Genomic DNA, 14,088 nt, shown 5'->3' with positions numbered 1-14,088 from the left:
TTTTTTCGAAAAAACAAAGTAAAGGCGCCGTCATTGTTTACAAAGTATCTAACAAGTGAAGACATCCAGCACCATAAACAATAGCATAACAACGAACTCCAAGTGAGAGGTTCTCACTGTTTTTGTTTAAACTGGTTGGTTGCCAGAACATAGCATCTGCAAATGACTCTTGTTTAAAAAACACGCTACATCTATTCCAAAATCTTTTCTTTGCCTTCAAGTCAAGATGCGTAAATAAAACAACGAGTTCGTTAACATATGCTCAAAGCAACAGTGTTTCACTCATTCGGATGAGTGACAAACTGATGATGGATATCACTGGCAAAATTTTTATCCTTGTTCATCCGATACGTCAACACAATGGAACTATAGAAGAAAATAAATTCCTAAAAAATAACAAACTTCCTTCATCAAATTTCGTATTCACCTTCCAAAATTTTATTATTTAGCAGATTGCAAGGAAAAACGGGACACTTTAACTAAACCAAGAATTGAAAATATCTGACTCATTTATCAAAAAAGAGTCACAATTGCCTTTCATGTGAGTGTTTATGTAGTTGTTTTGAGAGGGGATGTACTCTCAAAGTAAAAAAAAAACAAATAAAAACATCAGTTTCATACTAGGTAGCTCCATACAGATGAACAAAAAAAAAAGCAGAAATTACGAGGAGGCATGCGATTTAAGTTTGCGGAAGAATTCTGTAAGAAATTTGCGACAAGCATCCTTTACATAATGGACACATAACTATTACAAATACAAATACAACGCCACACAGGCAAAATGCCCAACGAGGTGGCTGATAAAAAGATTCTCATAAAAATATGGATGTCATATATTTCAAAAATACAAATATTGAGTGGAACAATTCTTATCAGTCATGACTGGTCATGTCATTTTAAGGATTTTGTATTGATTTTGATTATGAGAATACGGTAGTTTTTTTCCGAACTGTTTGCACTCAATAGCGCAATTATGAAGTATTCATAGGCGAACATCCATACCTATGTTTCATATACTCATCTCTCATACTTTACCTATGTTTCCATTTTCAGAAATACTTGATTCATCTCACAAAATATTAAGCTGTATTAAAAGTCACTTGAATTGCATTTATCTGACATTTTCATGTTGATCAGAGGTCTCACAAGCTTTAAGAGATTTCTATCGCTTTATATATACAGTGAAAACTCGATATACCAATACTCGGCGGACCAAAAAAAAATCTTTGTAGAGAGGTTATCGTTGTATCGAGAGGTTATCGTTGTATCGAGAGGTTATCGTTGTATCGAGAGGTGCGGCATTATCATTAGTCGCCGCCAATTTGATGCTGTTGTTGTCAACTTGGCAGCACTGAAAAATCCCTGGACGGATCATGCTGATCCCTTGGGAATACGTGAGGATTACATTGTATTCATAAGAAAAAAAAATCTAGATACGCACACAGACTGTTAAGTACACACACTTTGTTCCATTCTCTGCCACGAAGCTGGGCTGGAAGAGATCTCGAAAACGCGGGAAAAGTCCGGTGGCAAGTTCCTCTAAAGAGTCCTTGCGTTTATTCATTCATATTGTCGCCATCTCCATTGAATTGGAGTTGTTAGTACTACGATAAAATGCATTTATGAGTGTTTATTCGCAGCGAAAAAATTGTAATCGATTACTTCATGAATAAAATTCAGGCAGTTTGACCCTGTAAAGTAGTTTTCCGCATAACAATTGTTTATAAAACACAGAAATTAGCTTCACGGCAACTTGATTAACACTTTTAGAGGGTAGATAATGCAAAATTCCGATGTTGTTGAGCACTCTTTAAAGAATAAAAACTTATGAGGAGTTTGAAAATATATTGAAGGTAATTTTGAGTGAAATATAAAAAATATTATTGTGTAGCAGTTTCGAAATCTCCTAAAAACATCGTTATAGAGGCATTTATCGTTGTAAAGGATATCGTTGTATCGACAGAGGAACATTAGGCTATAGGCAATTCCAAACACGATATGAAAAAATATCGTCGTAGAGGGATTTATCGTTATATCGAGTATCGTTGTAGCGAGTTTTAACAGCAATAGATATTAGCGAATTCAACCAATGACGTGCGTGGTTGACATTGCAATGAAATTTTCGTGGGATTGTCAGTGACAGTTTTTCTGACTGCAAAACTGACTGTTTGGTATTAAAAGCTGATAGGAATCTCAATTTAATCAACCCGAAAGTTCACCATCTATAACCGATAATAAGTTGTATTATTATCAGTTATTTGTATGGTGACATGTCTATTGTGGTAGATAAAGCTTTTGATGATACTATCCAACCATTATGTTGGCAAATATATACAAGTTGGTCCATTATTTGATTTAAAAGATAAGTAAATAATGTTTTTTGTATTTATTCATCGGCTTATCTTTCTTAAAGCATCCATCAAAAGCTTTGGCATCCCCAGAAAAGTCGATGGTACCTAACATGAGAAAAAATTCATTTCCTTTTGGAAACAAAAAATTATTAGAAAAATGTACGTGCATTCATCGATTTTATGAAATAAAAGAGTCGTTACTGTCATCATAGACAAAAGCCAACAAATGATTCAATTATATCACTAAACTATTTTTCATCCGTTCAGTGAATACTTATTGACAATAATTTTGATTGAAGCCATTTATCATTCGTACTAAACTTGAAACTACTTATATTAATCACCATTTAAATTTTAATAGTTCACCGAATAACCGAATAACTCGAAAAAAAAAATCCTTATGACATTAAAGAATGGAAAGATGATACGGTCTTCAATTAAATACTTTTTCTACCACATTAATGTTCACTAAAAGCGCGATTTTTCATTACGTAACGTACCATTCTTAAATATTGCGCTAATGTCTAAGGTCATGGTAGTAATAATCTGAGATTGTTTTTCATTGTAAAGATGGTCATGCCTATTTTTGTAAAGATTCTTTGGATAAAGTAAGGGTGGTGAGAGTGAGAGTCGAAGTAAAATTGCATACACATGGATTGTGATTACGAAATTAATTAATGATCTCACGCACAAAAACGACTGTCTGACTTCACGACTATGGAAAGAAAAAGAGAGAAATAATCACATATATTGCAATATTCACATATATTGCAGCCACTCACGTGATCCCAGACGTTCACATTTTTGTTTAAATCGGCGAAGTTGGAAAAGTTAAAACTGTGGATTAACTAGTTTAACATGAGAAAAGATAAGTTTGTTGCTTTATACCCCGAAACAATATGATCGAGCCATACTACTGATTTTTCATGTCAAACTAGTCTATTTCTTCAAAATATTACAGACATTTCTAGTCCATGCATAAATTATTGACAAACGCGAAATTTTCTATTGTTATGTAAAGAACTGAATTTTGTTTATTCTTTAATGGCGATGTAGAATTGTTGGAAAACAATATAAAATATGAAAAGAATCTAGAATAGACTAAGGAAACAAAACTTACCATACGATTCCTTGAGCACCTGAACCAATAGGTTTCAGGTTCTGATATCGTTTTAGAATAGTGAATTTCGTGTCGTTGATTTCAACGGTGTAGAAGAGGGCCGGAATTTTACTCATATTGGCAATTTTTGGGCTGTTTGGAGGAAGTTGGCTTTTTTCAGGATGCACTGGCATCAGTGACCGAACTCTAGTCGGTCGGCCAGTGGCCTAGTCGAACCTCTTCCTTGTAACCCGATTTGAACACTAGGAAGCTATTGAAAGAGTATCAAGGTTTGTGCAATGCTGTTCCAGTGGTACCATGGCAGTCCTGTAAAAAGATGTCGTGCTATGTTATATATCTCAATGTTAGAAATTACATAAAATAAAACATTGACGCGCGCGTCATCCATCAGCAAAATAAATACACACACAAAAATAATTAAAACCAACCCAGGAAATATTGCTGATAAACAAAATGAATCAAATTTTACTTTCGTAAATTCCAGTAATTAATCCTATGAAATGAGATCATTATTTTTTAATAAAAACCAATATTCAACTTGATTAAAATAATTTCCAGTGATAAAAATGAAAAATCTGGAGTGTTTTTAAATTTGTGGTAATGCTGTATTATTTAGAATTTCTTTTTTATACAAATTGCTAGTTTAGGAAACTTTTGAGAGGGTATGTAATGTTTGATATATTGATACTTGCATAATAGTATTGACAAATCATGTTGTCAACACTTAAAAAATGTTTCAGTAGAGTATGTGCCTATAAAAAATACAATCGATGAGATTTTCTTCGGTTCATAAGCAAAAACGTACACATATTCATATGCCCCGTTATCCAGAATTCAGACATTTTTTCACTACCAACAAACCAGATTCCATCGAAAGTTATTTGCCTTACTAAATATTTTATTAAAACTTATAATAGGGTGCATTTCCAGTGCCATTAAATTATCCTAAATGCACGCAGCTTGTTTTTCTCAAATCAGTAAGCACGCCGAGCGCACCACGTGTTTTGTTTCTACTAAATTTCTTGTGTTCGTGTGTTAAAAGTGTTATTGGGTTTCCATTATTATGATGCGTCTCTCTCTGGGTTATCTCGACGACTACATCATAAATTCAAGTCTGGCAGAGTCTCCGTACATCGGAGAAGTACTATATTGGCAAGACTTCAAACTTTCCCAATGGACGAGAAAAAAATAATATTCGCAGTTGCTAATTGCTGGGAACATGACAAAATGCCAACAACTTTGAGTTTATGACACTGTTTGTAACTGTTGGATATACAAAGTCTAATAAAGCTGTTTTTTTAAAACATTGCTTCAACAAGAAGAAAAACAAAACGAGAAGGGATCGTTAACTCTTGTGGAACACATAAATTTTCCAAATCCAGGAACGTCAGCAATTCCACCATCCTCTTGATGGTCCGTTGCTAAGGAGAACTTATTGATTAGAATCTTGGTGAGTGGCATGAATGGATTGAGAATGCACCTACTATATGCAATGACATACTCACAGTCAATATAACACATCTTCCCTCACAATACATAGCTGAAGTTAACAGCGATTTCCTATTGAATGAAATTTGCATATTTAGAAGCAAATCACAATGATAGCGATTCTATTTGATCTTTGTAACTTCATAAACACCCGAGGTTATGTGCTTATGTTTTGAGTCGAAGTCCATTGATGAAGGATCAATGAGAACGTGAGAGAAACACTATTTCACAATATACACATAATTGAGACTAGATATGAACACAAATAAAGAAAATATATGCACTAGTTAGCCCAAGGGTGCTCAACTTTTTGGTGAGTTTGGGCCTCTTCACTGGTTTGAAACATGTTGAGGATCACTTAAGTGATCTGTAAATGTGCAGTGGGTTACTGAGGTGATTTATAAATGCGCTGCGGGTTACTGTAGATCTCCTATCCAAAAATTGTGACTAGTTTAAACCATGCCGGTGAATACCACCCGTAGTGATCTGGAACTGCGCCGCGGGCTGCTTAAGTGATATGGAAATGTGTCACGGACCATTTAATTGATGTGAGAATGTGCCCCAGGTCACTTAAGTGATTTGGAAATGTTTAGTTCATTTTTACAAAATAATGTTTGAGATCTTGGGCCAAATCAGACGACCCCGGGAATCCGGGAGCCACATTTTGTTCGCGTGCCATGGGTTTGCCATGTAAAATTTAGCCTCAGGGAACATCAAAAATTTTCAAAAAACATGTGATTCGTATCCACGTTTTTCTTTTGCCGTCATTATTTTTTAAAGTGCATAAAAATATATATAGCAGAATTGATTCATTGATTAACACATCATTGTAATATCATTTGGTATCATAATATTTGATGCTTATCAAAAAGAACATATCCTGGCAAGAACACTGTGGTATCGAAGTGGTGGACTCATCGAAGGTGTAAAAAAGTTTTTAGTCTCATTAAAAGAAATTTATTCACCAACATACATCAGACACTCAATCATCTGGGTCAATTCATTTAATGAACACGGGTAGAATGCAAATAATTTAATTTCACGTAATGGTATTTATCGGTTTTTGATGTGAAAAATCTTTGAGAAAAAAAATTTAAATATGTATTATTATTTGCATTCAGTAGAAAATTATTTTAAGTCAGAGAAAGAATTCGAAATGCTTGAAACGTGATGCGAGTAGTCATCGATCAGACCAGACAATACTCAGCAAAATAACAGTACATAATTTAGTTCCAATCGGCAAGACACGCAACTTGTTCTTTGTGTCTGCATTCCTTCCATTCGCATGTTCTAAATACTAGATATGGGAGGGCTGGTAGACACACTCAGATATCGAGAAGATTCCTGCGGTCAAGCTGGAAGGAACGCGATTTGGAAATCATCCAACAAATTCAGGCAACGTGATTTTGTTTTCAAGTTTTCATGCTATCAACCAGTTTTTGTCCCGTTTTAAGCTGCAGACAAATCCTATCTATAATAAAACTGCTCCAAGAACAAAATGGATGAGTTGAGGCAGTTGGCCATGTGTCGTTTCTGATATAAAAAGATATCAAATGAAATAAACCAGAAAAAGTATCTATGTATCGATAAAAATGTTATTACATCGAAAAAAATGAGAGAAATGTATGTCCCAGCCCACAAAATACAGAAATATTGGTGCACAATTGGTAAGTGTATAAAGTTCATTCAGAAGCCCATCATTTGTTTTTATTTCTGAAAGTACAGTAATACCCCGGAGTTAAGCGATAGGAGGGACCGACACTAAGCGTGTAAGTCGAATTTGCGTAAGTCAGGGTACACACAATTTTGCATACGAATACATTAAATAGTGATTAATTGGAACATATATTTTTGAAAAACTGATCTTTGTCGAAAACCAGTCTTTTCGACAAAAATTACAATCAAAATTCAGTTTTTCCTACATGTAATTAAAATATTCTCATTAATATTTTTAAATTGCTCTTGATCATTTTTGTCGCACCACGGTCATTTTCTGCATACGAGGGCTAATTTTTTAGACCGGGACCTACAATTTGTTGCCGATTCCGAACGGCAGGCTTGTTTTCTTTTATACTCATCGAGAGGTTGGCGCGCTAATCCTTCGATGGGGGACTCCCTGCGGTCATGTCTCCGTTTCTGTTGTACCCCTGTCTCAGGAAAGTTTACTGACAAGAACGAGCCGGGTATCGAACTCGCGACAGCTCTAAACATCCTTCGGTACTTTGGGTGAGTATCTTGTCGACCTGGGCTACCGCGCCCTTTAAATTTCTCTAAAATATGAATAAACGAAAGTCACGTATAGTGCAATGTTTGGGGGTTTTTTTGGTTTAATGAAAGAAATGATCTTCTTGTGTGAAAGGAAAGTAATTTTGCTATTAATTTTTTTCTTTGTAAAAATTGAAGTAAGTGACGGAATTAGAGTGACAAGTGAGTGTGATCGAATGTATTGTCAATGAATTATAAATAGCATCATTTTGAAGTCAACGTATTACATGGTGACCAAACCATTCCTCAAAAATGGAAGTTATGTTTCCGAATGGTTCTAAGGCACAAATTGATTTTCAAAATCTCTGGGAGAGTTTAGATGTAAGCTGCTTCCCCATTTTATACTTTTAGTGCCTCAAAAACCTGCTTAGCTTAGCTACATGCGGTGTTTTGATTAAGTAGATAATATATTTTTAATTAATTATAACATCATAATTATAAAATATCATTTCCATCTCAGCTAAAATCCCATAACGCTTACGAAATGTGCTGAATTAAAGAACCAGGAAATTTTCACAGAAAATCACGTAAATCAGGGTAGCGTAAGTCGGGGTATTACTGTATACTGTTTTACTATAATATTGACATTACTCACGTACCTGCTATATACGATTATCTCTCGTTTTAAAATAAGCTGAATATTTTTCTTAATGTTATTATGGTTTAACCCCTTGAAAGTGTAATTTATTTCAGAAAAACGCCCCAAAAATGGGAAATTTTTCCCTTTATTTGTTGTTGTGCATTATATCAAGATGAACGAACTAAATTCGGGTTCCATGGAAAAGAAAATATATTTTTTTTTTGTAAAATATTGTTTGAAATATAATCATCAAATCAGGTTAAGAAGGTTTCATAGTTTGTTAAAAAAATAAAATAAAATAAAAAATAAGTTATGCTTTATTTTTGTGCTTCTGTTTCTTTATTTAGTTTAGCATGAATAAATAGATAGGAAATAGATATATTTTTTCAAGCGATAAAAAGATGGCGTCTTGGGGATTTTTCTGCTATAAATGTCTAAGAAAAAGAATAAGAAAGTGGAGAAGAGGTTAGTATTCAATCGATATAAATTCTTTGACGTCACTAGTCATGGATCGCATACCCCAAAAGAAACTAACCACACACACACACAGTAAGGTATTCTCTGATAGAATTCTTTTAAAACGAAAGACATTGATGGATAATGTAAGTCGATAGGTTAGTAAAGCTTTAAAAAAATCGCAACAGCAGACACTTCGGGTTTCAAAGGCAAAATCGTAACGAAAATATACGGGTTTTTAAGAAGGTGCGAAGTCTTATTCTGACTTACGATACCTAATAAAAATTCGTAGCTCTGGTGTATTCTGAAGTAAACCCTAACATAGTACTGTACTTTCAAAGAAAAATTTTCTTTTCAGGCTTCACTTACTATTTAGGTGAAATAATTTGCTTATAACCATTCAGAACTTATACTTGTAATATTTTTTGTATATATATCTGAATATTCATTTATTCCAAGACTTGATTAATTAAGGGAGAATTGTGTATAAAATCGAAACGAATCCAACGTGTTATACATTCAGTTTTAGAATGAAACATTTCCAAGTTTCTTAACCGAGTCTTTAACAAAAGCCTCCTAGTAGTATCTAGGAGGCTTTGTGTGTAGTTATACTTTGATGCTAATAAGAGGTGGTAGGTTTTATGTGGGTAGAATTTCTGTATCAACGTTGCATTAATAGTAGTGCACGACAGAATGCTTAATGATACGACGTAATGTGTAAGTTTCTTTGTTATATCCTTAATGTCACTTTTGTCTTATTTGAAAAAGATAACGTAATTTATTTTCCGTTAAAAGTGAAAGAAACGAGATAATTTTTAATAGCGTAAATAAATACTCTTTAACACACTATGTAGAAGTTTGATACTGAAACTCTTCGTTAGTGAAAATATCCAATGGAAACTGAATATGAAGAGCATGGACAAAGAAAAACTATGGCCAATTTTCCTTTCATGATACATTATCTTCAATGATTTAAAAAAAAACAATGTATAGAGACAGTAGTGATACCTTCGAAAATTTGTGTTTAAATGGAGATGAAGTAAGCCACTGTCCGAAATAAGCCGATAAAAATTTTTTGGCTTTAAATTCTGTTTAAAATTTGCCCAAAAAAATGCTTGATTTCTGTATTAGCCTCAATAAAAACGTTAATTAAAAATCTAAATATAAATATTCCTATTGTTTTTCTGTTTTTTTTGTTGTTGTTTTTTTTGAATAGGGGACATACAAAAAAATGAGAACAGATAATCTTTGCTATTGGCTTTTTGAAGCTGAATTTGTTTCTGTTTGCTCTCTTACGGTCAGAGAATTTGGATTCTTTCATTTTTTTTATTTCAGTTGAAAAGTGTATAATCTTTTATTATTAGTCAGAAATTTACTTCCTTAGTGCGTAAATTAAAAAGGTTTTTTTTTATACAGGGTGATTCTAAATTCAAGGGACAAACTTCAAGAGGTGATATAAGACTTCTAAACAAACATTTTTGGTCGAAAATATGTGTGGTCGAATCGCAATAGCAAAGGCGGTAGAGGGTGTTTTTAAAGAGAGCACAACAGCACTTAACCAAAAGCAAATATATTTTTCTGATGAATTTGCTGCAATAGTGGAATCAACCATTAGAGAATGTAGGGTATTAAGATGTGGTAGGCTTTCTCATAGTGCAACCTGGGTAACGCAAATTCTACCACAAGTAGATATTATTCTGCTTGATGATAAAATATTATACTGCTTGTTGATAAAATATTATACTGCTTGTTGATAAAATATTATACTGCTTGTTGATAAAATATTATACTGCTTGTTGATAAAATATTATACTGCTTGTTGATAAAATATTATACTGCTTGTTGATAAAATATTATACTGCTGGATGATTGTTTGGCGCAGCATAACCTGGATGTTCGTTGCACCAATAAAAAACAAACTCCAATCTAATTCCAAGATGCATATGCATCCTCGAATGGTTAATAGCAGATATCTCTACAAATTCGTTGGGAAAATATGATATTTGTTTTTGGTGAAGTGCTGTTCAGCACTCTCTGAAAACACCATCTACCACCTTTTCCATTACGATTCGGCAGCACATTCTGTGATCAAAAATGCTTGTTTAGGTGTCTTATACCACCTCTTAAAGTTTATCTCATGAATTTAGAATCACCCTTAACATATAGCACATTAAGGTGATATAGGATAGTCGACAAGTATGGAATATACCAGGTTTTCTCTGGCTTCAGGTATGGCCTCCGAGTGGAACAGTGATACACAACTTCCAAATGCCCCCATGATGATGGTCAGTGTCGCTCGGTTGTCACCATCATCATGGCTGCTATAGGTAAGTATTTGTTTTTCTACTTCCAGAAATATACTCAGACAAGTTTTTAATGGTGCTTATTAATTATTGGAAACGTGCCCCAATAATTTGAAACTAAGCACAAATGTGCATCGCAAGTGTTGTATTTAATTTTGCTGTTCTCATTTTTAGCTAGCGATTCTCTCCAGTTAAATGGAACGCGATTTTTTCCCAAATAGTGTGTCGGGTAATATGGAATACCATAAGTATTATCTGATTTGGGTTAGAATATCACTTCAAGATGGAAAGTATAGTAAGATAGAAGAGGAAAGATCTAGAAAAAATGTGTCCTGTTCTCGGTGGGAACACCTTGACTGTTTTGGGGCAGAATAAGAGAATTGCATTTGTAACTCTTGTAAATAGAATATGACACCACACCGCATCATCAACTACAAAAAACGAAAGATAGAATTTCCATTTTTCGTTGTCATAGACTCACTAAATCTTGTTTTTGATCAATTCGAATTAGTGTTCTTCTCTCATTTGGAGCCCCTTATTCGACATTACCCCATGAAAATGATTTTTTCAAATGCTTTTTTTCTTAGTTATAATATTTATTCGTGAATACGATCATCGGCGTATTCAAAGGGGGGGAAGTTTGGGGGTTGTAACCCCCCCCTCAAGCCGAGATGATAGTGTTATTTTGCCTGAAAAAACGTAACCACCCCCCCCCCCCACATGAGAAGAAAAAAAATCCCCCTTGAGAAAACTCTGCGTACGCCGATGAATACGATACACTTACCAATGCAAAGACAACAAACCAAATTTTATAAAAATACAGGTTTCAGGTTTCTATCATGTTCAAATTAGAATAATCGAAAAAATAAAAGTTATATTCCGTATTACTCGAAAATGTACTATATACATTTATTTATATATTATTTATTCCAAACTGGAGAGATTATATTGCTTTAGCTACAAAGCTTTTCCGGAAACTCACTTTCGGAAATTTAGTTTTCTTCTCCATTCATAAAAAGCTTTTAAATTACGTTATAGCCACTAGATCTTGCAGGGAGAAAAAAAAAAATGAAACAACTAGAGGAAGCTGTTGGAGAAACAATAAAGCGAGTCATCGCTTATCCGTTTACAGACAATTTCCGAACAGCATCAGCCTCCGTGTGAAGCCTTTCACCTCAATTAAATCAGCCGCTGTTTCACAAGGTAGCAATTCCACTAACAGCGCCTGATGCCCAACAAAATTGAGTCACCCGAAATTGAACGTCCAAACAAAAGTTCAAAGTCGACGTACAAGCACATACACGTAAGTGAACACGATATTGTAGGAAGGGGAAAAAATGAATGGTAAAAAGAATCGAGGAAGAGAGGGTAGTAATCACCTAATCGATATTCGGCAGAAAACGAAAGCTCAAGTAGCGATCTGTGTGCACTGGTAATTTCGTCGTGACTGGTAAATGCCCTTCTGGCAATGCACAAGCTTCGTCGATGATGGGAACAAACGCTATTTATAGATACGTAATGGAATGCCATAATACTCTAGATAACACCCGGTTAGATCGTTCACTTAAAGGACGTTCTGTGGAATAGCTCGATGTTTCGATTGGGCCCTTTTCTGTACGATTACACTCGAGAGAAATCATTTTATGACGTTTTCTCTCTCTTGAACGAGACACATAAACTAACTAGTTACCTTCTTATTAAACAAACTTCGTCGCACCTTTTTTCAAAGATTCTATGAACCCGATATTGATGACATAAGTCCTTGGAGATGTTGAAAATTTCAATTTAACAATATTCGGGAAAAGGTGTGTGCGATATTGTGTGACATTTTTCAAAAAACTGACTGAAATTTAAATGAAACTTTTGAAAAAATTCACATGATCGGAGAAATTTTCAATACATATTTTATACGTAACTTCATGCTTATTTTAGAACTAAAATTGCTGTGTGGTGATTGTCCGATCACAATGTTAAATTATTGAGTTATTTCTTTTCGCAATAGGTTGACTATTTAAGCATTAATTCTTTTTTTTTTTCGAGAAAACTTCTATTTATACACTATTGATTTTAAAACTATATAATTCTAATTAAGTTCGTTCTATATAAACTAAAATGATTCTTTACATATGATTGATAACTAAAGCGATTACAGTCAATTTCAATTCATATTAACGGCCAACATCATCTTTTATGAGTTATGATAACTCCACAGATTGATTGACTTTGACACTTTGGTCAACTTAGAATTTGTCGGTTTCAATTCCAAGTTACGTAACAGATTTCTTTGTATTAATCTTTTTAGTGATTGATTGCTTTCGCTATCTGGGACATCCGAGTTCTCCTCATCACTTTTCCATAATCTGTTTCAATCTCGTCTATATATACATCTGCATACTACTCACATTTACTCGTTTGTCTTGATTGTTTTGTTCCTTCACAACATTCTTTTGATTACTTTTTCCTCCTGTGGAATTTATTGAACTCCATTGACTTTTCCCATTCTCTGGAAATGCTTTGTTTATAATTAGATGCTACAGTGAGTGAATCGGCACGAATGCTTTCGATTTTGAACGGTAGCTTTTCGAGTTTTTAGCCCAACTTCACTCAAGATCATATTTTACTATTCGTATAATTAATCCGAAGCATTTGAACAGCTTTTAGCACTAAATATAAATTTTTCCTAATAAAAATGTTTTATAAGTTTATTTATATAAAAGATGAAATTTTTTGATATTTTGATAAAAAATTCACTTTTAGGTGAATGGAAAAGTTGATGAAAGTGAGAAACTGAATTCGCAAATATAATATAAATTTCAGGGGCTACGTTAAGCAAATGAGGTACCATGAATGCTATTACATGACAAAAGAAAAATTGTCTTCAATATTTAAAAAAATATGGGATGTTTCACTTCACTGTATTTATGTGATATACATAGATTTGAATAGTATAAAAATGTAATTTATTGTTTGCCAACTTAATTTTCCATCATTGTTGAAGAATGCACAGCAATATTACTCCACACATGGTATTTCCCTCCAAAATGCAAGAATCAAAAATCGTTCTTGATCTGCTTGTCAAGAAATAGGAGACGTGCACATTTGAGCTATTCTGCTGGTAATTATAGAAAAATTTCATGAACAGCTCACAAGTAAAAATCGAATGTTTAGGAGTTGCTTAGAACCATCAATGTCGAAACGAGCTCAAAATATGCAATGACTTTACATGAAAAATATAAAAATATGATGTTGCTTGAGAGCAACACTGACAAATAAAGGGTTAAACAAACTATTCTTATTTTTTATTTACATATCATTTACTGTTATTGATCATAATCAGCTTTTGCTTTTTTTTCCTGCACGCAGATGCGGGAAAAACTGAATTATCAGATGATTTCCGAAGAATTGAGTTGTTACTTCGATTCCCGTCTATAATATGAAAAAGCGTTTTTCCCTGGTTGAAAACTACGTGTACTGCCCTTCCAAACATAAGCTATATATTAAACTAAAAGCCGACCCACCATCCTA

General features: G+C 33.8%; 1 protein-coding gene across 1 annotated transcript in view; it reads right to left on the bottom strand.

Moving 5' to 3' along the window:
* Window positions 1–14,088, bottom strand: part of LOC149080671 (stress-activated protein kinase JNK-like) — a 67,741-nt gene that overhangs the window by 44,866 nt on the left and 8,787 nt on the right. The window contains exon 2 of the mRNA XM_089239864.1: window positions 3,472–3,777. Within this exon, the coding sequence (XP_089095990.1) occupies window positions 3,472–3,644 (173 nt within the window). The 5' untranslated portion in view covers window positions 3,645–3,777. The remainder of the gene's footprint in view (window positions 1–3,471; window positions 3,778–14,088) is intronic.

This window comes from Pholcus phalangioides, unplaced genomic scaffold (assembly GCF_987345545.1).
Source record: "Pholcus phalangioides strain wild (caught in Gottingen) unplaced genomic scaffold, Ppha-v1.0 ptg000011l_1, whole genome shotgun sequence".
Taxonomy (NCBI): domain Eukaryota; kingdom Metazoa; phylum Arthropoda; class Arachnida; order Araneae; family Pholcidae; genus Pholcus; species Pholcus phalangioides.
Note: the sequence above shows the minus strand (reverse complement) of the source record. Positions and strands in the feature narration are given on the sequence as shown.